Here is a 27,265-nt window from a genome sequence, read left to right as displayed (position 1 = left end):
GTGTTTACCCTTCCCTTTATATTTATGACAGACATGCTGGCTGCTTCCAGCAGCCACGCGGAGCCAGGGCAGGCAGGGAGCCTGCCTTAGCTCTGCTGTGCCGCAAGCTGGACTTTTACCGGCCTGGTCAGCGGTTCTGACCGGAGTTGCCAGGGTCCCTTTTCAACCTGGCTTTCCAGTCAAAAACCGGATGCCTGGCAACCCTAACTGGAGCTCCGCTAACAGCAGCAGTTCCCAAACTTTATTGGTTCACATACCACCTTCTTACAAATTTCTCCTTTTTGTGCACATTTATTTTAGGCCTAAATAGATATAAGTATTTACTGACTCATAGTTTAAAAAAAAAAGTTTTGAATTTGACTGGTGGACAGGTGCCTGGGGAAAATTAGATGCGAAGGCAGTTTGGCTGGCGGAGTCTGGGTAGGAGGGTTAGAGGACGTGAGGTTAAGAGTGGGTTGGGAATTCTTAGACAAAAGATTTTTTTCCTCAGAATATGCTGACGTGTCAAAGCCAAAATATTTAATTGGAATGTACTAGTTTTGGCAAAACTTTCATTGGGAAAGGTTTCTCGGGTGGAATTTCTGGTCATAACCAGAGACAGAGAAAGTCCCACTCCAGACTAGTTGAGTGGTCTAGATCTCTAGTCTGCCCGAGTCAGACCAGGGACTTGAACCCAGATCTCCCACATCCCAATAACTAGTTTATTGGCAGTGGGAGTTTTGGGTTTTTGTGAAAAGCTTCAAAAGGTCCCACTTTCATCCTCATGCAGAATGGGCTAATTCTCAGAATCTCAGTTTTGCAAGATAGGAAAACTTGTTTCCCGTTGTGACAGCTCCCAGGGTACACTCTAGGCTGGACATGGCCGTTCAACAGACCCTTCTCCTCACGTATCTCTCCTCATAACATCAGTGAATACTTGAAGAACATTGAACTAAGGTAAGTGGTCCCAGGCTGAAAGGATATCCAGCCTGTAAATTAAGAACTGTGAACTGCCTGCAGCATCTGGTGGCATGAGAAAGCTGTTTGCTTCAAATCTTTCTGAGCTTGGTAAAGTTTAGGAATTAGATTGTGGTTATAGCTGTTTATTTCTTTAGCGGTCCCCAGGTGGCTGGCCGGAGCAGCTGCGGTCCCGGCACCCCCCCACCCACCTCAGCAGTGGCCCCTCCGGATGGTCCCCCCAGCAGTGGTCCCCTATGCCTGCCCAAGATTTAGTCATGGGTATTTTTAGTAAAAGTCATGGACAGGTCATGTGCAATAAACAAAAATTCATAGCCTGTGACCTGTCCATGACTTTTACTAAAAATACCCATGACTAAATCGTAGCCTTACCTATCACTTAACATCTAGCTTTCTCTAGTTAATAAACTTGTTTTATTGTTTTATCTAAACCAATGCATTTTGGTTCAAGTGTTTGGGCAATCTCTACTCAGGTTAACAAAGGCTGGTGCATAATCATTTCCTTTGACGAAATAACAGACTATTAATGAGCTTGCCTTGTTGACTAGTGTGCTGGACAGTACACGACACATATTTCTCAGGGTGCAAGGCTAGGACTAAGAATTTGCTGGTGTCACCCTGTATGTAGTTCATTAGTGGCTGGGAAAGCATTCTTATAACTTTGCTGGGAGTGATTTTACATGCTAATGGCTGTGCGAGAGCAGAGCCTGGAAAAGTTGCTTTTTCACTAGCAAAGCAGTGTAACAGGAACCCTGGGCTGGAGAGTCCAGCTTGTACCCTGGGGAATGTCACACCCACATAGCTCTACTGAGACCAGATTGAGGATAGGGCTTCTGGCTGGCATTCAAAGGGGTTTGGTGGTGAGTGTGTGTGTAAAATGGTAGAGAGAGGCCTCTGGTGGGCATGCACAAAAGGGCCGAGGCGTCAGAGGGAATGGGTCGAGAGGTGGGGGAGTCTTGGCTAGAAGTGGGGGGGGGGGACTTTACTTAGGGCCCAGGCAACTTCAGCTCCCAATTCACCCTAGTTCCAAGGCTTCAGGTTGCCAATTCCCTCTGAATCAGAAAGCTCTGCCAGTCCCACTGCAGCCTCTGTCTTCCTAATCAACTCCTTCATCTAGGTTAAAGTATTCCACGAGCCTCCTACCTGGGGCTGTGCTATGATTGAAGCAGGCTTCCCCAACCCTCCAGGTTCCAGTTGTATTTCATAGACCTTTCCTTGGTCCTTGACTCACTTCTTCCCCTTTGTTCCAGGGCTGGACACCATAGTCTCCTTTATGGGGTTTTGGTATGACTCAGGCAGGCTTCCCCAGCCCACCAATCTCCCTTCTGGTTTTGGTTCCCATTCCAGGGAGCCACTCTCCTGTAATTCTCCTCTCAAGGCTGCCTGCCCTCTCTCTCTACCTGGGAGTCACCTAACAGCTAGGATTTATCATGTTAGATGTAGCTATCTGATTAACACCGACCATCCCGCAGCTAGTCTGCTGCTCCCTTGAACACCTGCTTCCTCAAAGAGGCCCTATTTATGGAATAAGGGTTGGCTGGCCCAGGTCCCACTACCCTTAGAAGGGAACAACCATGCTGTTACAGTGTACCACTTCCAGCAAATTCATGTACCACTGTTTGGGAACCTCTGATCTATAGCATTTTCAACTGTCCTACGCTATTTTATGCATTGTAGCTGTAGCTGTGTCGGTCCCAGGATATTAGAGAGACAAGGTGGGTGAAGTAATATTTCTACTCTGTTTTAGTGATAGTGGGACAAATTTTGCTGCTGTTTACATCTTGTAACTCGATTACCTTCAGATTTCCCCCTCAATTACACTTAGTTGATTTCACTGCAGTTGCTGCTCAGACCAGAATTTGGCCTACTGGGTATAATACCATCTCTAGCTTGCAGGATTACAGGAATCAGTAGAAGATCAACATGTGGCTCTACATTTTTCAAAATGGTAACTACACCTATGCCCAGAGATGGATGCAAATTCATGAAAAGCCTGTTTATTGTCAGGATTTTTCAGAGTGGTCTGAGAAAAGAGAGAGGATCCTATGGGAACTATGATTTGCAAGTTAACACCTCTAAAGAAAATATGGAGTCAAATTCATTGCTGCTGAAAATAGGTGCATTGACTTCAGTAGAGCTGCTGCTGCTTAAGGAAGTTGGAAACCCTTAAACTTTTGATGGTACATATAAAATGGAGAAGGCTGGGTTAATAACAAAAGTAGACAATACAAATTACTTCATTTTTGTTTATTAATGTTGTCAGGAAACTCTGCATGTTTGGTTAATAGGCTTTGGATACAGACTTCAAGTACAAGAGGCTTTCTATCCATACAACATACAACAAAAAGACACCAAGAATCTAAACATTTTCCAACCAAAGTCAAGCCACTCCATGTATTCTAGTTAAGCACCAACCATCATTTATGTTATTCTAGTGAGATTTTTCCCCCCCTTATCTTCAATTTTCCAACTTTTTTGTTCTCACTTGTATGTTCTAGCTCCTGTCCTTGAGCATTTCAAGTGTAAGGGTGTATAGCTGGTTACAGATGACAAACTGATGGGATGGGGGGAAAAAGTAATATTGATAACACTCACAGAATATGGTACCTTTGCAGTTTACAACAAAGAAAAGTAACTGATTAACAGAATTTAGTACTAGAAGGCAAGAGGGGAACAGTAAAACTGTTATAATTTTAAAGCAGTCAAGTGTATTACATATTAGCAATAATCAGTGTTTTAGAATATATTATAATCAGTAATAAAATATATTTGAATCTATTATCACAGTAAGAATGTACATATTGTACTAGCTAAGAAAAATCCAAAAGGTTATTCAAAATTGCCTGATTAATTTTATTTTCCCCCTCATCCAGCAGCTACATTATATCCTGTGGAATTTGGATATTCTGCTAAAGTGCTCTTACTAGGTTTCATAGTCATCATCAATGTTAAACAACATGAATCAGCACAGATTGTGTCAGCTTTTGAAGAAAAGGCACAACGGATCTGGGTTCACGCATTGACCCAGCATTGGTTTCCAGAAGCCATTTCACCCACAAATGGATTTTATAGCTGCATAAGAGTAACACCATGGTTATGGTGTTTCTTCTAATCACTTAGTTTTCACAAATGATGCTTTTGTTCTTAAATTGATTACATGGCAAAGTATATTTTTTTCAATAAAGTAATGTCAGCACTTCAAGGCAACAATAATACCTTCCTTAACTACCCACCCTTTACCTTCCAAGGGAAAATAGGGTACAGGAAGGTGTGAAAAAAAGCCTTCACCTTTTTCTTATGAATTATAACAAGTCACATCACCCCTGGCATTTAGAAACAAGTAAATATGAAACATAGATTTCCACTTGGTGCTAAGTAAGGGGCACTATAAATCTACAGACCTTTAACTTCTTGTTTTAAAAAAAGCAATTGGAGCAAAATCCCTTATTAATTTTTTAAAAATATTTTTACTACATTTAGAATAATTTCAGTTATAAAAATGGCTATACTTTTTCAAAATGATTACTTAGTATTTGGATCAGAGCTATATGGAAACAACTTTTTGGTTAAAATGTATTTGTTTCTCAATGAAATTTCATTTTGTCAGAAATTTTCTGACCAGGTCTAGTAAAAATTCATGCTCTGTGCAGTGTTTCCTTCCCTTATGCATTTCCCATTCAGTTACTATGAGACAGGTTTTAATTTCAGTTACAGTAGTAAACCAAGGCAACTCCACTGATTTCTGTGGAATTATCTTGGATTTACCCTACCATACCCAACATCAGAATCTGACCTGTCTTGACCTGCACAGAGCTGGTTATCTACTTACCTCACAAAAATATTGGTCCATCTGGTGGAGGAGCTGTAATTCTTCTCTGGTTACCAGACAAGTGTTTTCTAATGTGAAGCCTGTAAAAATTATTTCCGTATGGGAGACTTATTGGCTAGAAAGCCAGAAGACAAAGCGGCTTCCTTGGTTTTGAGACCAGAATAATGTATTTTTTTAAGTGAACACTTAAGAGGAACAATATGACAGCTAAAATCCTCAGCTTCACTCACTCTATTGATCATCTGTACACAGTGCACCAGATTCTGTGCTTACATATACCCTTAAAATTTCACTTGAACTCCACTTAAGTCAGTGAAGTTACTCTGAATTTATAATAATGTAGCCAAGAGCAATGTTTTGCACAGTGGCTCAGTCACCTGTCTGAATGTTGCCTGGTGTTTCAGACTGATTTACCATATCTTCCTTCTCTTTGTTGCATTTGAAATTAGTTTTTTTAAAACATCCAGATCTAGGGAATTCAAGCTCCTTTGATATCCATTTATTCTTTTAGTTTACCCCAGAAATGGCAGTCTGGAATTCATATTTTAAATAAGAGTCTTAATAAGATCAGTGGTCCTGGGGCTCATCCCTGGCAATATTTAAGTTTTATAGGGTAACATAATGATGGAGTGCTTGAACTGCACATTTCCTTTATTCTGTGGGTTTATCAGAATCATAGGCACATATTTTCAACATGGACCTTGAATTATATTTATGGTTTACATTTCTGAAAGTAATATTTCATACTCCGAAGTTACAGTGGATGGAACAAAAATGGACAGTAATACAACAATAAATCATCTTTGACTAACGTGGGAACAGAAGCAACATTTTACAATCACAATTACAGTGGCATTATGTCTAAGAGGGTTGTTACACATTACACCACATAAATTAGCTGCTTTAAAGACCACATAGCATCATGTCACACAACATAGTTTACAGATTATTCTTCACGTAAATCATTTCCTCAGAAATGAATTTAGAAATACAGAGGCGATATGGTGATTTCATGAAAAGAGTCAGGTAGTGCACAAATTATGATTACAGGTGAAATCCTTACACAGCATTTCAAGATGTATCAATATGGAGTAGACTGATTTTTTTTTAATTCAGCATAAAATATAACTCAAAGACAGCCCAATCCCCTTTTAATCATTAATAATAATTTATATGATGAACAACGCCTCAGATATGACCATAGTAATTAATGGTCATCTATGTGGCTTCAAAGCAAATGAATTTTTGAGGCTTACATTGCTGTAAGTATGATATCGATTTAAGTAGGTTAGTCTCAAATGTAATTTTTCTGTTTTTAAATATGTGTAAACCTAACATCTGTTTTCAAGATTTAATTTTTTTTACTTTTAATGAAAGGTTGTAAAACTTGGTATTTGATGTGTTAGAAATCCCAGAACAGTAGCATTGTGCTGGTACATGAGAATATGAGAACAAAATTGACCAGGCTATTTTCATGGTCCAGTCTGGGAAATTACAAATGTGTACTCAAATGGTAGAAATGATAGAAAGTAAATTTGTACTTTAATAATGTTGCTGTTCAATATTCTGAGATGTTAACAGTTCATGATTTTTTTTAAAAATCATTTCAATGTAAATTAATTTTAATACATCACTCACACTTAAAACATTTCTACCAATTTGTAGGAAATGTCTCTCAACGTAAAGGCTATCAAATCAACAGAAACATTTAAAGCACGACCACTGTAGGATCATTGGCAGCAGATCCAGGTACAGGGAGGAAATGGGAAGATTGTAGAGGGAATATGTACCCCCAAGGAGCAAAAGAGAGCAGGGAATGGGGTGCCCGGGGAAAGGGCCAAATGATCTCAGTCTGTGCAGATTCTCCTGTTCTCCCTTCCCAGACAGGGTACAGGGAATATAAGGATACATAGAATATACTTCAGCCCAGGGGGGCAAAGTGGGTTCCTCCACCCCTGCTTCTTCCAAGAACCCCATCCAGCTAGTTGGACTGAGCAGTGGTTTCTGGATTTAGGTCAATTTTTCATCTAAGTGGAGTGGATTCTTACATGTTCAAAGAATTACACTGTGGGAAATGGTGGTGTGTGGGGAGGGGAGGTGAGAGTGAGGAAACAGTCTATTCTTTCCTTGCCCTATTGGGGTCAGGAGAACAAACCCCTTTAAATTTAAATACCTATTGTTTTCACTATTTAAAGGTTTGAGTTGGTTCTTCTACCTGCCAAAAGGCTGGCACTACATTCCAGTGACATCAGGTCTATAAACATTTTATTATTGAAGTCAAATCCAAATAAAATGTGCATATTCCTTAGTTTAAAAGTGTTTCTGGTTCCCTAGTTCTTGCAGCACCAGTTAGGCAGTCAGATACTACACTGATGTAAGCCATAGAAGTACCTATGTAGGCAAACAGAATTAGCAATATGCAGAACACTGCATTTTAAGAGGATGGCTGCCTCCAAATAACAAACCCCTTTTAAAGGAAGGTAGAGGAATCTACATAGAAAATTGATACATTAGGAGCTATTAGAGTTCCTCTAATTCCTTTCTTACCACTGGCTCTGCCACCTAGGAAAGCAGATGTCTCCAAGGGCCACTTGCAAAACTACCATGGTAACAAATAGACCTGTAATAGGATAGTGCTCCAACTGTATTATAATAAGGTAATTTGGTCCTGTCTACATAGGCAAGAACAAAGAGTGTTAAAACCATTTATAGAACTCCATACAGCCCTGATTTTTACAGGGCCATAATACTGCTTGTTAACATCACAACAGCACCGCCTGGTTCCATCTATAAATCACTAAGTCCAAATCATGGTATAATGCAGTCAGGAGACCATGGTACAACACAATTTGCTGACAGTAATTTTGCTAGCATAGCTGGGCCATATAATATCAATAGCTACATTTCCCCCCTCATAATTCCCACTCCCACTAAAGAAAATTGATTTTCTCCATGCTGCCAAGTTAACGCCCCTCACCTCACCCACATTCCTCATGGCTGCTGCTTGTCCTGTGCTTTCAGAAGTTCAGTTGTTAGCTTTGAGATGTGCTTCCAGGCAAATTGGATATGGACAGAGTCCACTGTGCGGGAACAAATGGCAAAACGTAGCACAAACTTCTCTCTCAGGTGACATGGAACCAGATGGATCTTCCTGGCATCATTTATGCTTTTAAGAAGTGCCTCATTCAGTTCATTGGAGCCCTGAAATAATTGTAAACAATAAACATGAACTTTAAATGCCGGTTTGTTACCTCTTGGTCCCACCAACCAGCACTGTCTACATAACTATAATACCAGCACTACTCTCCACTCATTATTTCTTCCCATGACCCAAATTCCTCAATCCTTTGCCACCAAAAGTTTGTGGGAATACAATGGATCATGGGATAATTTTTCAGTCATTTTGTGAATCATGGACCCCAAATGGTTGAGAAGCAGTGGTCTAGGGCATTTCTGATGGCAGACAACTTTTGGGGGAGAAGAGGTCATCAATATCTGCAACTTTATATAAAAATGTTCATTATTTTAACTGGCTTTCTAATATTTTAAGAGCTAATCAAAGACAATTAGGAAGAAGTTTTGCAATGAAATATTAATATTTGTGAACTAAATCCTACAGTTTTTATTCAAGTATAACTCCCATTGAAGACATGTTTGAATAGAAAGATAGAAAGGACTGGGTGGGGGAGGGCAGTTAAGCAAAATTCATGCAAGGCTTAAAGTTAAGGAATGAATTTTGCTTATAGTAGCAGAAACCCTAAAAAAAGTCTGCATTGTTAGAGAACTTGTTCCTCCATATAATACCTACTAGTGATGACCTGCAGCTTTACCACGCAAGTTTATGGTTTTATAGGAAATATGAGTGGAGGTGGGAGAGTGTGTACATGGTGCTGATGATTTCATGATGATTTGTGAGAGTGGTGGATAAGAGGTATGTTGCAGCGAGGGCCTAGGTGTGTTTGGGATATTTTGTGTGGAATGGATGTGGCAGTTGGGCCAAGTAATCCAGCATCTGTGTAGACTTCACACAATGAAATGCAAATTAGCTGTAGAGTAAGGGTGGTGATTGAGTTTTCTTTGACATCCCAATGGTCTAGGACTCTTAGCATGGCATAGATACATTACATTGCATACTTCATAGTAGTTGTACACTGCACAGCTGTATTTTGTAAAGTCAAAATGGCTGAGAACTTAAAAGTTGGACAGTAAGAGACAATGTACTCCTGTCATGATTCATCCTGGTAATATTCTAAACATAAAGCCATCAACCATGCTTGTAGCTGTTTTCATCACGACAAATGACTCTATGGACATTCTAGGCTTCAGAGTAACACAAAAAACAGGTGACAGTGCTGGAATCTTATTATACAGATTATCTTATCAGGCATTAGAGTTCTTTAGAAATATGAATAAAGTAATTCTCCCCACTGTCAGTTAGGTTGTATCCCCTTTCCACAGATGGGGAAACTGAGGCAGGGAGGTTAAAATGACTTGCTGAAGGTCACAGAAGGAATCTCTAATGCATGAATCATTAGATTATGCTTCCTTCCATTGCAGTGGCACCTTGAAATGCCTTCTGTACTCTCCATCGCTGAGTGGTAGGATTTTATTTTTGAGAGTGACCAGTGTGGTGCCAGTCCCAACTCCTAATGTTCCAAGCAGTGCTTTTGAGAGGCCTGAACCCCCACTTGGACCCAGCTAGAGTCATATGAGTCATTCTCCCAGACAAACATTTGAAAGGGCCATGTTTATCAGTTAAGGTTTGGGACTGAAAACAGATTTTTCCAAAGAGAAATAAATTGTTTTAAATTAATCTTTTAAAAAAACATGCACAAACTATCCAAAGGGACCCATTCCTGGTTGTTTTTACTGCATACTTTTATAAGTCTTTTTATTATGCCCTTTTAGGGGAATGTACCTAACTCTTATACCAGCAGGCTTGGAGTTACACCCTGAGCCTTGCGGACCAGTTTGCAGTACTTTTTCAGGGTAGCCTTTGTTGACCTCAAGTGTTGGCAGTTGTTTTGCACAGATACGTCTGAGGTTATGCAGCAACTCCTCAGTCGCTTCTGTCCTGCTGTCCGGTAAGTAGGTGAAACAGGTTTACACGGGAGGCATAGATTGCTGGTGTCAGAACACAGGCAATTCAGAAATGAACTGAATCAACCTGCAAAGCTTTCAGGGGCAGATTTGCAATAGCACCTAAAACGTTTAGGAACACAAGTCCAGTGGGACCTGTGATCCTAACTCTCTTACGTGCTTTTGAAAACCTTCCCTTTAGAACATATGCTGTTGTTCTTTCAGTACTATACACGGTGGCAAGCCTAACTAATTTTGCCCTTTTGGGGAAAAAAAACGTACGGAAGGTAATTGACAGTTTCCCTACTGTCACAAGTGGGAAAGGTCTTCTTCCACACACCCTTAGATCATGTTATAATAGAGATGGTCCCAAATCAAAATGCTATATGCAATTTACCCTGTACTTTGAGGAAGTTTGACTCCTGGCAGGCAGGCCCTTATCTCTGCAGAAAATCATGATGAAACATGAACTGTGCTCTCACTACTGTTCACCATGACAACGAATCACACACTCAATTTTTTGTTGGTGAGCTTTCTGTCCTGGGCACATCGATTGTGACAGTGAAATATACATCTCTTTGTTCTGGATGATAATCCATCATAAAATCGATGATCCTTTCCCTCTATATTAAACATGTCATTCAACAGCACAGCATTAGCATTTAGGTCTCAGTTATCTCATGTTAAGTTACTGCTCTCCTGAAAAATAGCTGTGCACATCTTTTTTTTCTTCTATTCCCACAGAAGCTCTTAGGGGTTGCTTTGACACTCTGGTGTCACATCAAATTGAAGTTAGTGAGGACTAGTCCCCTCCCAGAGCTTTGGGAGGCAAGTAGCCAGCACTGATCGAGCATGTCAGTTTTAATAAGACATTATTCTTCCGGCCCCTCAGAGAAATTGACCAACTTTTCTCATATTCATCTGCAGTCATGACAAGGGAACAAAAAATTAACCCATTGACACATTAGCCCCCAGATTTTTCCTTTGGAGAGCACTCTACCATATGATACCTTGGCATCATTAGTGCATCTGTTCAATAGTGTGAAAGGAAAAAATGCAGCGATTTAAAAGTTTTAATTAAGCAAGACAATGAAAAAAGTTTAATCAAAAACAAAATGGAAAAAATTAAACTTTTCACTATCTCTAGATATTGCATCAAGTTTTCTTTCTCGGTATGCGGCACTTATCACCCCAATCCCCCGTCACAAACAATACAGAAGAGCTGCGGGTACATTAGATCTAAAGGGGATTTTACTGGGAATTTGATAAACACAAAACTTGATTTTGAAAGAATGATTCAGAAAGTGAGTAAAGCCACAGAGACAATGGTGGGCAGCCCTTCATACAAACATTTGTGCAAAAGTGGTAAAATCCAAAAAGGAGGAGGGCTTGAAGGCCTTGCTGCCTCCAGGTTGCTAAAGAATCTAGCATTGCTCTAGCCAAGTCTTTATTCTGAAAAGTGCCCAAGACATCCAGCATCTGCCCACTATTTCATAATTGTCCATTATGAGGGTCTTACACCTTCCTTTGAGGCATCAGAGACAGAAGACTGGACTTAAATGGACCATTGGTCTGATCAAATGTGACAATTCGTGTGTTGCCATGCTCCATTTCACCAGGAATGCTCCTTGAAAGTACAGATAGAGCACTTAACAGCTGTCACCGGACCTACAAAATTCTCTGTGTCTGCTTATTCCATATGAGAAAATAGGTCTAAAAAATATTTTTCATGTCAGCAATAACTTCCACAAGCCCTATGCCTCAAAACCTTCCATTGAGCTTGTCAAGGTTCCTTCCCCACTCTGAACTCTGGGGTACAGATGTGGGGACCTGCATGAAAAAACACCTAAGCTTATTTTTACCAGCTTAGGTTAAAACTTCCCCAAAGTACAAACTATTTTACCTTTTGTCCCTGGACTTTATTGCTGCCACCACCAAGCGTCTAACAAATATAACAGGGAAAGAGCCCACTTGGAAACGTCTTTACGCCCCAAAATCCCCCCAAACCCTACACCCCCTTTCCTGGGGAAGGCTTGATAAAAGTCCTCACCAATTTGCATAGGTGAACACAGACCCAAACCCTTGGATCTTAAGAACAATGAAAAAGCAATCAAGTTCTTAAAAGAAGAATTTGAATTAAAGAAAAAGTAAAAGAATCACCTCTGTAAAATCAGGGTGGTAAATACCTTACAGGGTAATAAAATTCAAAACATAGAGAATCCCTCTAGGCTAAACCTTAAGTTACAAAAAGACACAAAAACAGGAATATACATTCCATTCAGCACAACTTATTTTATCAACCGTTTAAACAAAACAGAATCTAACACTTATCTAACTAGATTGCTTACTGACTTTTTACAGGAGTTCTGACCTGCATTCCTGCTCTGGTCCCGGAAAAAAAACACACAGACAGCGAGAACCCTTTGTTTCTGCCCCCTCCAGCTTTGAAAGTATCTTGTCTCCTCATTGGTCATTTTGGTCAGGTGCCAGCGAGGTTGTCCTAGCTTCTTAACCCTTTACAGGTGAAAGGGTTTTTCCTCTGGCCAGGAGGGATTTAAAGGTGTTTACCCTTCCCTTTATATTTATGACACGCCCCCCAAATCACAGATAGGGTGAAATGCTGGCTGTGATTTCTTCCTGGAGCTCGAGGAGAAAACAGAGTTAATAAGACACATGCACCTCCAAGTATATAAAGATTAACAATATTTTTCACATCTCAAGGACGATTTTAACCAGTTGATTCTGGGAAACTTTCAAAGGAGAGTGCATCAGCCACTTTGTTAGAAGCTCCTGAGATGTGCTGTATGTCAAAATCAAAATCTTGGAGAGCTAAACTCAACCAAATAAGTTTTTTGTTATTTCCCGTGGTGGTATGAAGCCACTGTAGCGCAGCATGGTTGGTTTGCAGGTGGAAACGCCTTCCCCAAACATATGGGTGTAGCTTTTCCAGAGCGTAGACAATGGCGTAACATTCTTTTTCACTGACTGACCAGTTGCTTTCCCTCTCAGACAGCTTCTTGCTGAGAAACACTACGGGGTGGAATTCTTGATCCGGTCCTTCCTGCATTAAAACTGCTCCCACACTACGCTCAGATGCATCTGTGGTTACTAGGAACGGTTTGTCAAAGTCTGGGACCCTTAGCACAGGGTCAGACATGAGTGTCGCTTTAAGCTGGTTAAAGGCCTTCTGACACTCTTCGGTCCACAGAATGGCATTTGGCTGTTTCTTTTTAGTTAGGTCTGTCAGTGGGGTGGCAATTTGGCTGTATTGCGGTACAAATCGCCTGTAATATCCGGCCAAGCCTAAGAAGGATTGGACCTGTTTCTTTGACTTTGGGACAGGCCACTTTTGGTTAGCATTCACTTTGGCCTGTAGGGGGTTGATAGTTCCTTGACTCACCTGGTGTCCAAGGTAAGACACTCTGTTTAGGCCTATTTGACACTTCTTAGCCTTAACAGGTAGTCCTGCCTCCCTTATGCGCTCGAAGACTTTTTGTAGATGTTCCAGGTGTTCTGCCCAGGAATCCGAAAATATGGCCACATCGTCAAGGTAGGTGACTGCATATTCTCCCAATCCCGCTAGGAGACCATCTACAAGTCTTTGGAAGGTGGCGGGTGCATTCCGCAGCCCGAAAGGGAGTGCATTAAATTTATACAGCCCAACGTATGTGGTGAAGGCTGACCTTTCCTTGGCGGATTCATCTAGAGGTACCTGCCAGTACCCCTTGGTTAAGTCCAAGGTAGAGATGAACTGGGCCCGTCCCAGTTTCTCTAATAGTTCATCTGTGTGTGGCATTGGATAGTTGTCTGGGTGAGTTACAGTGTTTAGCTTATGGTAGTCCACGCAGAAACGTATCTCCCCATCTGGTTGGGGAACTAGAACCACTGGAGATGCCCAGGCACTGCCAGAGGGGTGGATTACCCCCATCTGTAGCATATCCTGGATCTCCCATTCTATAGCAGTTTTAGCTTGAGGAGACACTCGGTAAGGTTGGACTTTAATTGGGTGAGCATTACCTGTGTCAATGGAGTGGTATGCCCGTTCAGTCAGTACTGGGGTGGCTGAAGTCAGTTCAGTCAGTGCGTAGCTAGTGCACAGCTCCTTGATCTGCTGTCGCTGCATACGCCCAAGGGTCATGGAGAGGCTCACCTCTTCCACGCCACCAGCACTTTTCCCTTCATAGTAGACACCTTCAGGCCACTCAGCGTCATCTCCTCACTGGGCTGTAAACTGACAAACCTTTAATTCTCTTGACTAAAAGGGCTTTAGAGAATTAATATGGTACACCTTAGGCTTTCAGTTGGAGGTGGGGAATGCTGTGAGATAATTAACGGCTCCCAGGCGCTCCTGGACCGTGAATGGCCCTTCCCACGACACTTCCGTTTTATGGGCTTGGAGCACCTTTAAGACCATGACCTGGTCCCCTACTTTGAAGGAACGCTTTCTGGCATGTTTATCATACCAGGCTTTTTGCTCTTTTTGAGCATCCTGTAGGTTTTCTTTAGCAAGGGCTAAAGAGGTTCAGAGGGTGTTTTGTAGGTTGGTTAAAAAGTCCAGAATGTTAGTTCCTGGAGAAGGTGTAAACCCCTCCCATTGCTGCTTCACCAACTGTAATGGCCCCTTAACCTCGCAGCCATATACAAGTTAATGTCAACCAAGTGATTCACCCCATCAGCTTCCCAAAGGCTTTCCATAATTCCTGCCAGGAAATTTGTTCCTGCGTCTGTGAGGATGTCGGAGGGCCAACCTACCCTGGCAAAAATGTCTGCTAGTGCCTGGCACACACTTTTAGCCCTGGTGTTGCTTAGAGCTACTGTTTCTGGCCATCGGGTGGCAAAATCCATGAAAGTCAGTATGTACTGCTTTCCTCTGGGTGTCTTTTTCGGAAAAGGACCCAGAATATCCACAGCTACTTGCTGAAATGGAACCTCAATGGGAGAGGGGTTTTGACCTGGTCTTGGAGTTTCCCCACTCTTTGGCATATCTCACAAGACTGGACATAGGTAGAAACATCCTTACCCATTCCCTCCCAGTGGAATGACTTCCCCAAACGGTCTTTGGTCCTGTTCACCCAGCATGGCCACTGGGATGATCATGGGCTAAGATCAAGAGCTTTACCCGGTACTTAGTTGGAACTACCAACTGTCTCTGAGGATGCCAGTCTTCCTGGTGTCCACCAGAAAGAGTTTCCTTGTATAAAAGTCCCTTTCTACAACAAACCTGGATTGATTAGAAGAGCTGAGAGGTGGTGGGTTGCTCTGTGCCACCGTCCAAGCTCTCTGGAGGCTTTCAACTGCTTCCTGTTCAGTCTGGAACTGTTCCCTTGATGCTGGAGACATCAGTTCCTCATTGGATTGTGGATCTAGGCTTGGTCCCTCTGGAAGCGATGTAGGGAATGGGGCTGTTTCCGTTGACTGTGAACTGCTCTCCGCTGGTGCACTATGTTGGGGTTCAGGCTCTGGCTGAGCCTCTTGTGTAGGGTTATCGGCTGCTGCCGGTTCAGGTTCGGTGGGGCCCTCTGGTGTTGGGGTTGCAAGTCCAGGATTCAGTGCTGGCAATGGTTCTGGTGCTGGTTGTTCCGCCGGTTCTGGTTCTGGGGCTGGCTCTGACTGGGTCTCTGGGACTGGATCCACTTCTGCTGTTGCAGACGTTGGCATGGGGTCCGGTTCCATCACCTCTGACCGGCTCCTGGTAGAAGTTTCCGGAACAGAGCTAGGTGTGATGGCTTGCTTAGCCTGGCTGTGGGTGACCATTCCCACCCTCTTGGCTCGCTTCACATGATTGGCCAAGTCTTCCCCCAACAGCATGGGGATGGGATAATCATCATAGACTGCAAAAGTCCATGTTCCTGATCAGCCCTTGTACTGGACAGGCAACTTGACTGTAGGCAAATTGAAAGAGTTGGACCTGAAGGGTTGAATTGTCACTTGGATGTCTGGGTCGATTAAATTGAGGTCCACTAAGGAAGCCTGGATAGCTGACACTTGTGCTCCGGTGTCCCTCCATGCGGTGACCTTCTTCCTGCCCACACTCACAGTCTCCCTCTGCTCTGAGGGTATCTGGGAGGTATCTGGGCCTGAGGACCTCTGGTGTGATTCCGGTGCAATGAACTGTAATCTGTTGGGATTCTTGGGGCAGTTGGCCTTTACATGCCCCGGCTCTTTACATTTAAAACATCCTCCAGCTGACAGGTCACTGGGCGAGGTGGGTTGCTGGAGAACGGTGTGGCAGGATGATAAGGTGTCTGGAGTACTCCTTGGTGTGTAATTGGGGCCTTGTGCTGCCCCCCGTAGTAGGGGGTGGTCTGAGGGTGTCCCTTCTGGTATCCGCTCCAACTGCGACCAGGGTTGTTCCTCTCTCCTCCCTCCACCCATTTTGTTCTGGCTTGCCCCGCCTCTCTGGAGGTCTGGGACTGCTCGTATTGATCAGCATAAGAATCAAGACTTTCTGTTGAGTCCATTTCCTTATCCCATAAACACTGTTTTATTTCCTCCTTGGACATAGTCAGGAATTGCTCCTGAGCTATCAAATCACACATTCCGTCAAAGCTACTGACACTCCTTCCTTGGACCCATTTATCTAACAGATCCTTCATCTGGTTTAGATAAGCCACATTACTTAGTCCAGGCTCTCTCTTAAGGGTTCGAAATTTTACTCTGTACGTTTCAGATGTAATTTGAAATTGCTTTAAAACCAAATCCTTGAACTTATTATAGTCAGAAGCCTCATCAATAGGCATCTTATTGAACATGTCCAGAGCTCTTCCAGTTAATTTTGCGACCATTGTGGTCATCTTGTGAGCTTCAGGAATTTTATGGAGAGTGCACAGTCTCTCAAAGGTGAGAAAATATTCAGCAATATCACTGGATTCATCATACTGTGGACATAGTCGCTCCCATTTGTGGATTGTTGGGGAAGGATGGTTAGGGTTATCCAGTAGGTTCCGCTCAGCCTTTGCCTTCTCCATCTCCAGTGCATGCTTCCTCTTTTTTTCCTTCTCCGTCTCAGCATGCTTCCTCTCTTTTTCCTTTTCCTCCATTTCTTTTTCCCTTGCCTCCATAGCGCTCCTGTGGGCAGCCTCCCTTTCCTCCTGAGCATGCTTCCATTCTTTTTCCTTTGTCTCCATAGCTCTCCTGTGGGCAGCCTCTTTGGCTGTTTCTGCCTTGGGCTCTGTCATGTTTGCCTCTCTGTTTTTCACTAACTTTGCACCCGAAACTTAGAAATAAAACAAACAAACAAAACTTGCCTTTTCCAAAAAAAAAAAAAAAAAAAGAAAAAAAAAGGGTTGTGCTGTAGCCGGATACCTATGTTCTCTGATAGGGATTGTCAGCCTACAGAAAAATCCTTTAAAAAAAAAAACTAACACCCTTTTCTCCAGGCAAATAGGCAGAAAAAGCCTCTAGTTGCTCTTAGCAAAAAAACAAACAAACAAACAAAAAACAACCCACCTCTTCAGGTCTGTGAAGACTTGTGAATTTCCCTGCAGGAGGTTAACTCCCCTGCCTTTAGGTAGAGAAAACTCCAGCTCACAAAAGACAATTCCCTTTTGTCTCTGCTCTGGCCCCCAAGCAGAGACAAAAAAATTGTCACGGCTTTCAGCTTAAAACCTGCTTTCCAGCAGCCCAAAGGGGAAAAAAAACTCCCTTTTTAAAATCTGTGCTTCTGGTTCAAAAAATCTCAAATTGATCTCAAAATGATTTCAAGTTAATCCCACTGCTCTGCCACCATGTCAAGGTTCCTTCCCCACCCTGAACTCTAGGGTACAGATGTGGGGACCTGCATGAAATAACTCCTAAGCTTATTTTTACCAGCTTAGGTTAAAACTTCCCCAAGGTACAAACTATTTTACCTTTTTCCCCTGGACTTTATTGCTGCCACCACCAAGCGTCTAACAAATATAAAAGGGAAAGAGCCCACTTGGAAACATCTTTCCCCCCCAAAATCCCCCCAAGCCCTACACCCCCTTTCCTGGGGAAGGCTTGATAAAAAATCCTCACCAATTTGCATAGGTGAACACAGACCCAAACCCTTGGATCTTAAGAACAATGAATTACAGGGTAATCAGATTCAAAACATAGAGAATCCCTCTAGGCAAAACCTTAAGTTACAAAAAGATACAGAAACAGGAATATACATTCCATTCAGCACAACTTATTTTATCAGCCATTTAAACAAACAGACTCTAACGCATATCTAACTAGATTGCTTACTGACTTTTTACAGGAGTTCTGACCTGCATTCCTGCTCTGGTCCTGGTTCCCCCCCCCCAGCTTTGAAAGTATCTTGTCTCCTCATTGGTCATTTTGGTCAGGTGCCAGCAAGGTTGTCTTAGCTTCTTAACCCTTTACAGGTGAAAGGGTTTTTCCTCTAGCCAGGAGGGATTTAAAGGTGTTTACCCTTCCCTTTATATTTATGACAGAACTATTGAAAAACTTATTATTAGGAAGAAAAAAATATTCAGAACTGTTATCAGGCCTTTGCTAATCAGAAAAACTCCACAACGTTGCATCTGTTCTACCAGCAGGGTATCCTTTTTTATTGACAGCACAGGTACAAAAGAAACTACTACCCTAGCTCAGTTCAGCTGCAACCTTCATTGTTAGGCATTCATCTTGATTCCTCAACCAGTTGCATCAAACCCCAGGTAACTGGGACAATTGAACAACCAAGAAAGGAATGTCTGAAAAATAACATCAAGCCATCAAAAGAAGCTGGACTTGCTTGTTCGTCTTAAGAAAAGTTAAAAGCCACATTTAGGTGTTTTTAACAAGGAATCTCTGTGTTGTTCATATTCAGTGTTCCAGTTCAGCCCATTAAGGTACCAGTTCCAGCTCCATAAGTAGTTAACACTGAATTGAGTTTTGCACTTGAAGCAGGGATGCAGCCTTTTTTATGATGTATGAAGAATACTGAGTGTTCAGCATTTACTCTGTACAGCAGATGTACAGCATTTACTCTGAGTACAGAATGAATTTTGAATATTTATAAGTAAATCTGTTAATTGGTTTATGAATAATAATTTAAATTAGGTCCTTTAAGAAACTTAGCACTCAGTCAGACTTTTTTTGTTCTGAACTATATTAACAGAACAATGCAGACTCTTTAAACTTTACATATAGTTAAAATTCACTGTGCATGGGCTACATTTGGATAAATTAGGTTGTAATTAAGCTAAGTTATTAACGATTGTTGTCGCTAATTATAATTATATAGGGTACAAACAGATTCTGGTCAACAGCTCTAGTTACTATGATGTCAGAGTTAACAGCAAATCAACAGCCTTCCTCCACATCTAATTTCCATGCTACAATTCTATTGGTATTAATGAGTCAGTGGTATGAGAGAGATTGGACTCATGCATCAAGAGTACTCATTGGGAGATAAATTGTCCCCAGCTGTCCTTGCTCCTTAAAGATTCCAGGGTTCCATGCTGGCTTAGTATATCTGTGCTTGAAAGGCTGTCCATGGCACTGCTGTCTCCACTTCACTGTGCACTGGCACTAAGGTAGTATTGTCTCACAGCCCCCTTCCCCACCCCAGAACCTCTGCTTCCCTCTGCTCAACCTCCCCACATTCTCCTCCAGGTCCTCTAACAGCCTCACTTACTTCCATGTTGTGGCCACTTCCTGCCTCTTCTTGGCTCTCCACAGTACTGCTTTATGGTGTCTGGAGAGTGGACTACGTATGAGGGGGAGAGGGAAACAGACTTGCCCTGGGCAAAATTACGGCTGTATGTGGGGATGAGGGTTGCATTACAGAGACTGGTGCTATGCAAACAGGAGGACCCATGGTGGGACATAAGGTGTGAGGAAGGAGACCAGTCCCTGAGAGATGCCTCTGATTTAATGCACTGCCCCTGTAGTACTGGTACTCAGAGGAGCCAAAACAGAAGGGCCACTGGAAGTCTTTCAAGTGTGGATGTCTTTATACTAGCTCCCCACCCCAGGCCTCTGCCCATGCACAGCTCTGTTCTCCTCAACACAGGAATCCCCTGCCTATTTCCCACCTATCACTCATGTCTCATGCATGTCTCCCTGGTCTTCTTCCCACTACCCTTGACATTGCCATTGCATCTCCCTGTATCCCCTTATTCTCACATTCACACCCTGACACTTTCCCCTACTCTGAACACCACCACAGAACCCTCTTCTCTCAGTAATATTCCTCTATGCTATCACCCACATCTTGTCCCACTGTGGTCCAGTCCACCTCCGGGATTTTATAGATAGCCACATTTACAAAAAAAAGTTAATATTATCTTTTTCTTTCAAATATAATAGTAAAATTCCGCTTTCATATTCTGGAATGTTATTTGCCAGATTAAATTATATATTTTAAAGGTTTTTTAAAAGATATCCTGAAACCTGAATAACTAAGCCAATTGCAAATTAAGGGCCAGATTCACCAATAGATCTTGACTCATATGTGACGATCTGGTGATGCAAAGCAACTATAAGCCTAATTTAACAGGTTAATGCACACTCGTTGCTTTCTACTGCTCGAGAGTTACCCAGAGCATACTGATGAATCTGGCTCTAAAAGTTTTAAGAAAAAAAGATTTATTGTTGATGGTTCTTATCTTCAAATTATAAGAAATAACATATGGTAACTTTCTTGGGTTTCTGATTTAGTGTTCATGATTGACATTTTAATAATTAAAAACACCCCACACTAAAAGAAGTTCCCAGAATACACCTGTCCTCCACATATTAAGATGGCACTAAGGTTAACAGTGCATTCAATAATTTAAGATTAAAACAAAACACATTACAGGGATGTTGTAATTCTCCCCAAAACAAGTATTATAAATTCAGAGTTAAGCTTAAACTGAAAAGAAATCCTATCATATTCAGTTATGGGAAAACACAGTTTCAGCACCCAAACAATCTTAACCAGGCTCTATAATGACACTATGAACAAACATTGGTTTTAAAAACCAGTTTAATCTACATCCTAAAATGCATTGATCATATGGCTGTTACATCGTGTCAATACAGGGCAGTGCTATGGTTGTTCAGGTGCCTTTTCACTGTGCATTTCCATACCATAACATGCTAGGATTTCTTTAAATTTAATCTTATGCTAAAAAAGAGAATCTGGCTCAAGATTGCTTCTTTGATCCTCTTTGGTTTATGTAGTGTATCAAGAGTTTTCTACAATTTAAAATAAATAAATAGGTTAGCTATAACAATATGTAATCCAGTGCAATATATTCTATCAATAGCTTCAAAAAACAAGAGGGAACATTAGAAGCCATTGCTATTTTACCTTTAGTCGGAAGCACACCAGTCCCAGTGTGACCTCAGCACAGATCTCAAATCGTTTATCCTGCAGTACCAAGTTTTCAAATTCATGTGACAGATTTACATGCTAGAGAGAAAAAGAGAGCAAAGTCTATATTGTATCAATCAGATTGGCAAATGTTATCTTTTGATTAATCTGTTCACACATTCAACCCTTTACAAAAACTTCTAAGAAGCCACATACTAACACTCTGTCTATTCATAAAAACAACAAGGAGTCTGGTGGCACCTTAAAGACTAACAGATTTACTAGGGCATAAGCTTCCGTGGGTAAAACACCACTTCTTCAGATGCAGTGTTTTACCCACGAAAGCTTATGCCCTAATAAATCTGTTAGTCTATAAGGTGCCACCAGACTCCTTGTTGTTTCTGTGAATACAAACTAACACGGCTACCCCCTGATACTTGTCTATTCATGTTAATTTATATCTTGTTCATAACTTTTAGAGACTTTATAGGTCAGAGATCTTTCTACTTGTCTGGCATTTCTGGCACACTGTATCTATTAAGGCATTTCTAATGTGCTTGTCACCGTAGTATCTAGAAACCATTGTAAAATATCATTCCAATTTATGGTGTCATATTAATAATAAATAATAGTAATTCCAAGTAATAACTTTTTCTTTTATCCTGGCCTAAAATGGGATTGAAATGCTCCCCCACCTCCAGTGCGGCCAAGTATATTGTGCGTGTGTGTGTGTGTGTGTAAAGAAGTTGCTGTTTATTTTAGAAATCAGACATATCAAGAAAAATACCAGTATGTAGATTAGTAATGATCTGGGAAGTCTTAACATCCAAACAATGTCTTAACATTTATTTCTTCCCAAATTACACACACATACACTTCAAAAATTTATATTAAGGTTGCAAACTGAAAACATACAGAATTCAGGAAATGACAAAATTAAGGTTCTTAGAGCAACTCCACCACTGATATTATGCATGCTCTATATATGAAAGTATATATTTAGCAGCCTAAGGAGCAGAGGTTAAGTAAGGGGTAGTTAGGGTGACCAGATAGCAACTGTGAAAAAACAGGACAGGAGGTGTGGGGTAATAGGCACCTATATAAGAAAAAGTCCCCCCAAATGAGACTGTCCCTATAAAAATGGGACATCTGGTCACCCTAGGGATAGTATGTGGGAGCATAGCACCCTGTTGGCCTTCCCATCCTTCCAGTTCATCTTTCAAGTGAGGAATCATCAGGTATGGGAATCTGAAGGAAGAGAAGAAGTGGTTGGAACCTCACTAGGGAGTTATATGAACTCCTAGTTTTTCTGCCAGTAGATGGAGCAGCAGCAGCATTTGACAGTGAAAGAATAGGTGTCCTGGTTCTGCCTGTTCTACTCAAAGAGTGGTTCCCTCACCCAATTCCCCCTTTCATCCCACTGTAATCAATGGACCTACAGGTGCTCAGCGCCTTTGAAAATCAAACCATTGGAGTTACAATTTTTTTCCACACCATGACTACTCCTCACTGAGAATGGTTCGGCACATGTGGAGGAATTGGTTTCGAAGTGCCATAATTTTTTTTTAAGTATCCATTCCACAAAATAATCATGTGTATTTTTGCCTTCCACCCTTTGTTTTTCAAAGTTCAAGGAAAATATCAAACAAAAATATTGTTCTGGGCTGAAGTTAAACGTGGAATGTTTCAGCTCATAAGGAGATTTTCCAAAAGTCATAAACCAGTAAAACCAGAAATTATAGTGAGAGACCTCTTGCAATCTTAATTATAGCTTTCTGATGTTTGTTTCTTAAAATAGACAAACCTTGTCTAATTTAGAACTTTGGGATTATGCACACTGATAGCCTATGGAATCAGCTGTTCTTACTGCTGTTGCTACTTCCTCCCCACTGTTTATTACATTCATTTGTTCCATCATGGCTTAAATTAGACTGGATGCTGTTCTGACCACGAATCAAGTCTTGTAAAACAGTAAGACCCCAGTCTTCTCTGAGGCATGTGGGTACAACCAAATATAAACAACAATGGGTTCATGATTGTGAAAGATATAAGTAATATATAAATATATGTACATTATATCTTGTATGGTAATATAAATTCTGTACCCTGATATAAACATATATTCTATGTCTGTAGCCCAAATTACACCCCATAAACTCCACAGAACAGGGTGTACATCAGGGCACATGGGCCTTGTACATATATACTACATAAAACTCCTCTTGACTTTAATGGGGACAGAATTTCACCTGTTCTGTGTTGTATGTGCTTTAGATAGGTGTGATATAATTAAATGTAGTGGGCAAAATCTTGAAACCTTTACTTTTTTACTCTGCCCTTGGACAAAATTCTCACTGAACACAATAGGCATTTTGTCTAAGTAAGAACTGAATAAAAACTTAGTAAAGTGTTCTGGATTTAGCTCATTGTAAGTAGTTTCCACAGAAAACCCCAAATAGTTATTATACACTTTTCTGGATGACATCTCTGTCCGGTTTTGCACTAAAGTGTTTGCTAGACAATAAAAATAAAATCTCTTGAAGAAAATAAGCAGAAATCAAAACAAAATCAAAATGGTTGAAGTTGGTGCATTCCTGAATGGATGCTATGGAAGTAATAAGAAAAGTTGCAGTACAATTGTGTTTAACCAAGGGAGAACTTTAATAACAGCAATAATCAGTAAAGACATTGGGGGGCGCCAAATGCTTTGGGTTTTACACAATGGAAAAGGAGAGACTACTGTTTATTTATTTCCCAAAAGTTTCAGCATGCTATACAATTAAGTTAATCACAGCTGCCAAAGGTCGGCATTGCTGAACCTGGAAGAATTGCTCATGATTGCTTTCACATAGCATCTCAATCCTATGAGCAATATATGAAAACTGTGAGAATGAAGCCCTGTCTGTTGAACTGAAGGCACACTCACCAGGGAGGGAAGATCACATACTGTTCTTAGATTCCTGCCATGTTGAGATACAAATGCAGTAATTATTGAAGGAGAGAAATGCCTTACCTCCAAATTTCTTCCATTTTGAAGCCTTAGTCCTACCATGCTCCTAACATAATTTTAATGTAGGTTCTAAAATTTGATTTCACTTTTTAAATACAATAAACCCTGTAGTTGTTACTCTTTATGGTACTGTTCTTCCACAGAGATTGTACAGTTCCTTTAGAGCATAGGTTCTCAGACTGTGAGGCATGGGCCACATAATGGTGATCTGAAGAGCCCTTGCTCCTAGCTGGCTGGCCTACCGACAGGTTGTCTTTTTATTTCAAGCTGCTACATTTCCTTAAATGCAGCTAAAAATATTTGCCTAACATTTTCCAGCTAAGCAACTGCTGTCCTTACCAGGGATATGGAAGTGGCGTGTTCTGGGACTGCAAAAAAAAATGGGGGCTGGTCCATCTGATTGTGAATGGGACAAGAGGTGGTCTGTGTCATTGTGAATGGTGAAGGGAGGCAGTTTATGAGATCATGAATGGGAGAGAGGTAGGCTCGCAAGACACTCTCTTTATTAAGATTTTTTCCACATAGTTTAAAATTTGAAAACCCCTGCTGTAAAGGCATTTGAACACTCTATGTTAGTTTCATCCGCAAACCCTTCAAAAGCTGATATGGTTTAGCATATTAATGGGAGATTGCCTAAAGTGTTACAGTCACAGTAATACTTGTGTACACACAAACTTACATAGCATCTCTTGTATGCATGCTCAACTCTTCCTAGCCTCCTGCAACTTTCTCCTCTCTGCCTTCTCTAAATATCATCTTGCAGCCTTCCCAGACCATCCAAAATATTATGACCAAAATCACCCTTCTCTCCCGTCATTTGGACCAGGTCACCTCCCACTTCAGATACTATCACTGGTATGGTCTTCCTGTTCAAATTCTGTACAATTCTGCCCCCTCTTTTGCCTGTGCTTTTCACAAGCCACAGCCTGTCTACTGCTGCTTCCCCCATTCTCATCTTGAGGCCACCTTCTTCAGTCTCCCCTCTATGCTTGCAACGGTCTCCCTTTTGTCCCCCAAACAACAACCCTCTTTTTCATTAAAATCCCTCCTTAAACACCCTCCCCCCCCGCCCCCCCCCCCGGTGAAGCCTTTCAATGAAAATTCATTTAATTTAAAAAAATGGCACTGTGAGATTACACCTTCATCAGTCATCTGTGCTGTGATTTTGGCTATGGGTCCATACACAAACTAGAAGCCCTGGAGCCATGCAGGGACTAATTTCCCAGGCTGGTTTATGAAGCACTATCTTGCAAGCTCTGATGTCATGGGTGTGCTGGGCCCGGGCTGAAGACAACAAGGGGTGGGGAGCATAGCACTACAGAGTGTTTCATGGTGGTGCAGCTGCTCACTGGTAGGTCAGGTTGAGCTACCTGACTTTGGCAGCCCTCCAAAGGCTGAATGGACCCTCTGGAATCAAGAAGACACAAAAGGTGTCTTACCCACTATCCCCTCCTGCCCTCATATACTCTCCTTTTTCTGGGCTGTGAGGTTTGCATTCACCTCTGTGAAGGGCAGCACGCAATCACACCCCAGTGCAGTATTTGTCCTGGTTGTCCAATTTCAGTTGCAAATTTTTGGAGCAAGGACTGTTTTTTCCTCTGAACTGGAATTTGGGCGGGACACCAAGGTTAAACCCTCAATTTTGTGGGGGGAAAAATGCCACGAGATCGTTAACAAATGGTTTTATCACTCATGCAAAAGATGGCATTTCCAAAAAGCACAGTGACCCACAAGAGCATGCTCAGGCAAGGGTTCAGTACTGGGAAGGGTGCCATCTACTGAATCACCAATAGCACTTTACATAGCACATGAGGTTTCCCTCTGAGTTCTCAGATCTAATTACTGACCCAGCCCAAGTCTACTGAGCTTATGAAAATATGACTGGAAAGATCACCACCTGAGGTGATATAGCTGCAGACAGAGAAGAGCAATCTACTCTCTATTCCCTTTCAGCTAGTCCTTAAGCTCTACTGATAGTTTTAAGCAGAATTCAGTGTCCAATATTGGTGAAGCACAGAAGAACTGTTTATTGCAAAAAGTATGTTCGATCCAATTTCTTTTGAAGCTATTGGGGATGTATTTGAATGAATCAGAATGAATTTGAATGAATCAGAACATCCAGGGGATCATAGGTAAAAACATGACTTTTAAAAATATACTTATGGAATGGATATAACAGACAGGACAGAAAGCTAAGTTTCTCTACTTGCTCATGACCCCTTTACATGACTTACAGCAACACAGTACTAGCTTACTCTCAAGTGGTTTAAAAATGGACTCATTTCTGCTTTGAGTCTCACATTTCAATTGATTATAGGGCAATCCTGAGTGCTCTTATTCATTCTCCTATGCTATTTGCTGTTGCCCTCCTGGTGTCCTCTCCACATCTTGGAATTTACTTCCAAAACACACAATTTTCTCCCCAAAAAATTCTTGGCAGTGATTTCCCCCTGGCCCCAATACACCCTCTTTAAACTCTTTACTTTGCAGTGTGTTGATATTCCATTTTGTAAATGATGAGGAGTATAAACTGAAAGGTTTTAGAAACAAAAAATGATGCTATAATTAAACCAAAGTCACCCATGCTCCTATCCCAGGAATATTTTGTTCCTTCGCTGCCTGTCTCAACACAAGCACATGCCAGATTGCAGTGGTTATCCATTCAGTCAGATACAGATTTTGAAAGCCGCAAACACAGCAACCATCTTTAACTTTTAAAAAAATACTTTTTTTCTTAAAAAATAAAACTATTTGGAACTAAGGGGAGATGGAAGGCAGAAAAAAGATCTGTTTGTGAACAGCCAGTTTCAGGTATATTTTAAGACCAATTTTTTTTTTTTTTTCAAAAGAGGCTCATCTCATCTCTTCTAATCACAGCACAAAAAATGGTAGATTATGGCCTTTTCCCCTGCTACAACTTGTCATAAGTTGTCATCTCTCAAAATTCCAAACTTTTGGGCTAAATCCCGGCTGCACAAGTGGAATTGGAGTAAAAGAGCTTTTCCTGTGGGCACTGGATGAAATTTTCTAAAGTGCCTAAGTGGCTTAGGACCTTATGACTTAGGAATTAGCAAGGCGATTTTTGTAGTAGCAGGGAGGAAATGGGATCCTACTCCCC

At 41.4% G+C, this 27,265-nt stretch overlaps 1 protein-coding gene across 4 annotated transcripts in view; it reads right to left on the bottom strand.

Annotated features, from left to right (window-relative positions):
- Window positions 1–3,189: 3,189 nt before the first annotated feature.
- DDC (dopa decarboxylase) overlaps window positions 3,190–27,265 on the bottom strand; it is a 120,199-nt gene continuing 96,123 nt past the window's right edge. For all 4 annotated transcript variants that reach the window (XM_043540447.1, XM_043540448.1, XM_043540446.1 and 1 more), the window contains 2 exons: window positions 21,135–21,236; window positions 3,190–7,987 (listed from right to left, as the gene is read on the bottom strand). In XM_043540447.1, coding sequence (XP_043396382.1) covers window positions 7,778–7,987; window positions 21,135–21,236 — 312 coding nt within the window. In that variant the 3' untranslated portion in view covers window positions 3,190–7,777. The remainder of the gene's footprint in view (window positions 7,988–21,134; window positions 21,237–27,265) is intronic.

The sequence above is a fragment of the Chelonia mydas genome, chromosome 2 (assembly GCF_015237465.2).
Source record: "Chelonia mydas isolate rCheMyd1 chromosome 2, rCheMyd1.pri.v2, whole genome shotgun sequence".
Lineage (NCBI taxonomy): Eukaryota > Metazoa > Chordata > Testudines > Cheloniidae > Chelonia > Chelonia mydas.
Note: the sequence above shows the minus strand (reverse complement) of the source record. Positions and strands in the feature narration are given on the sequence as shown.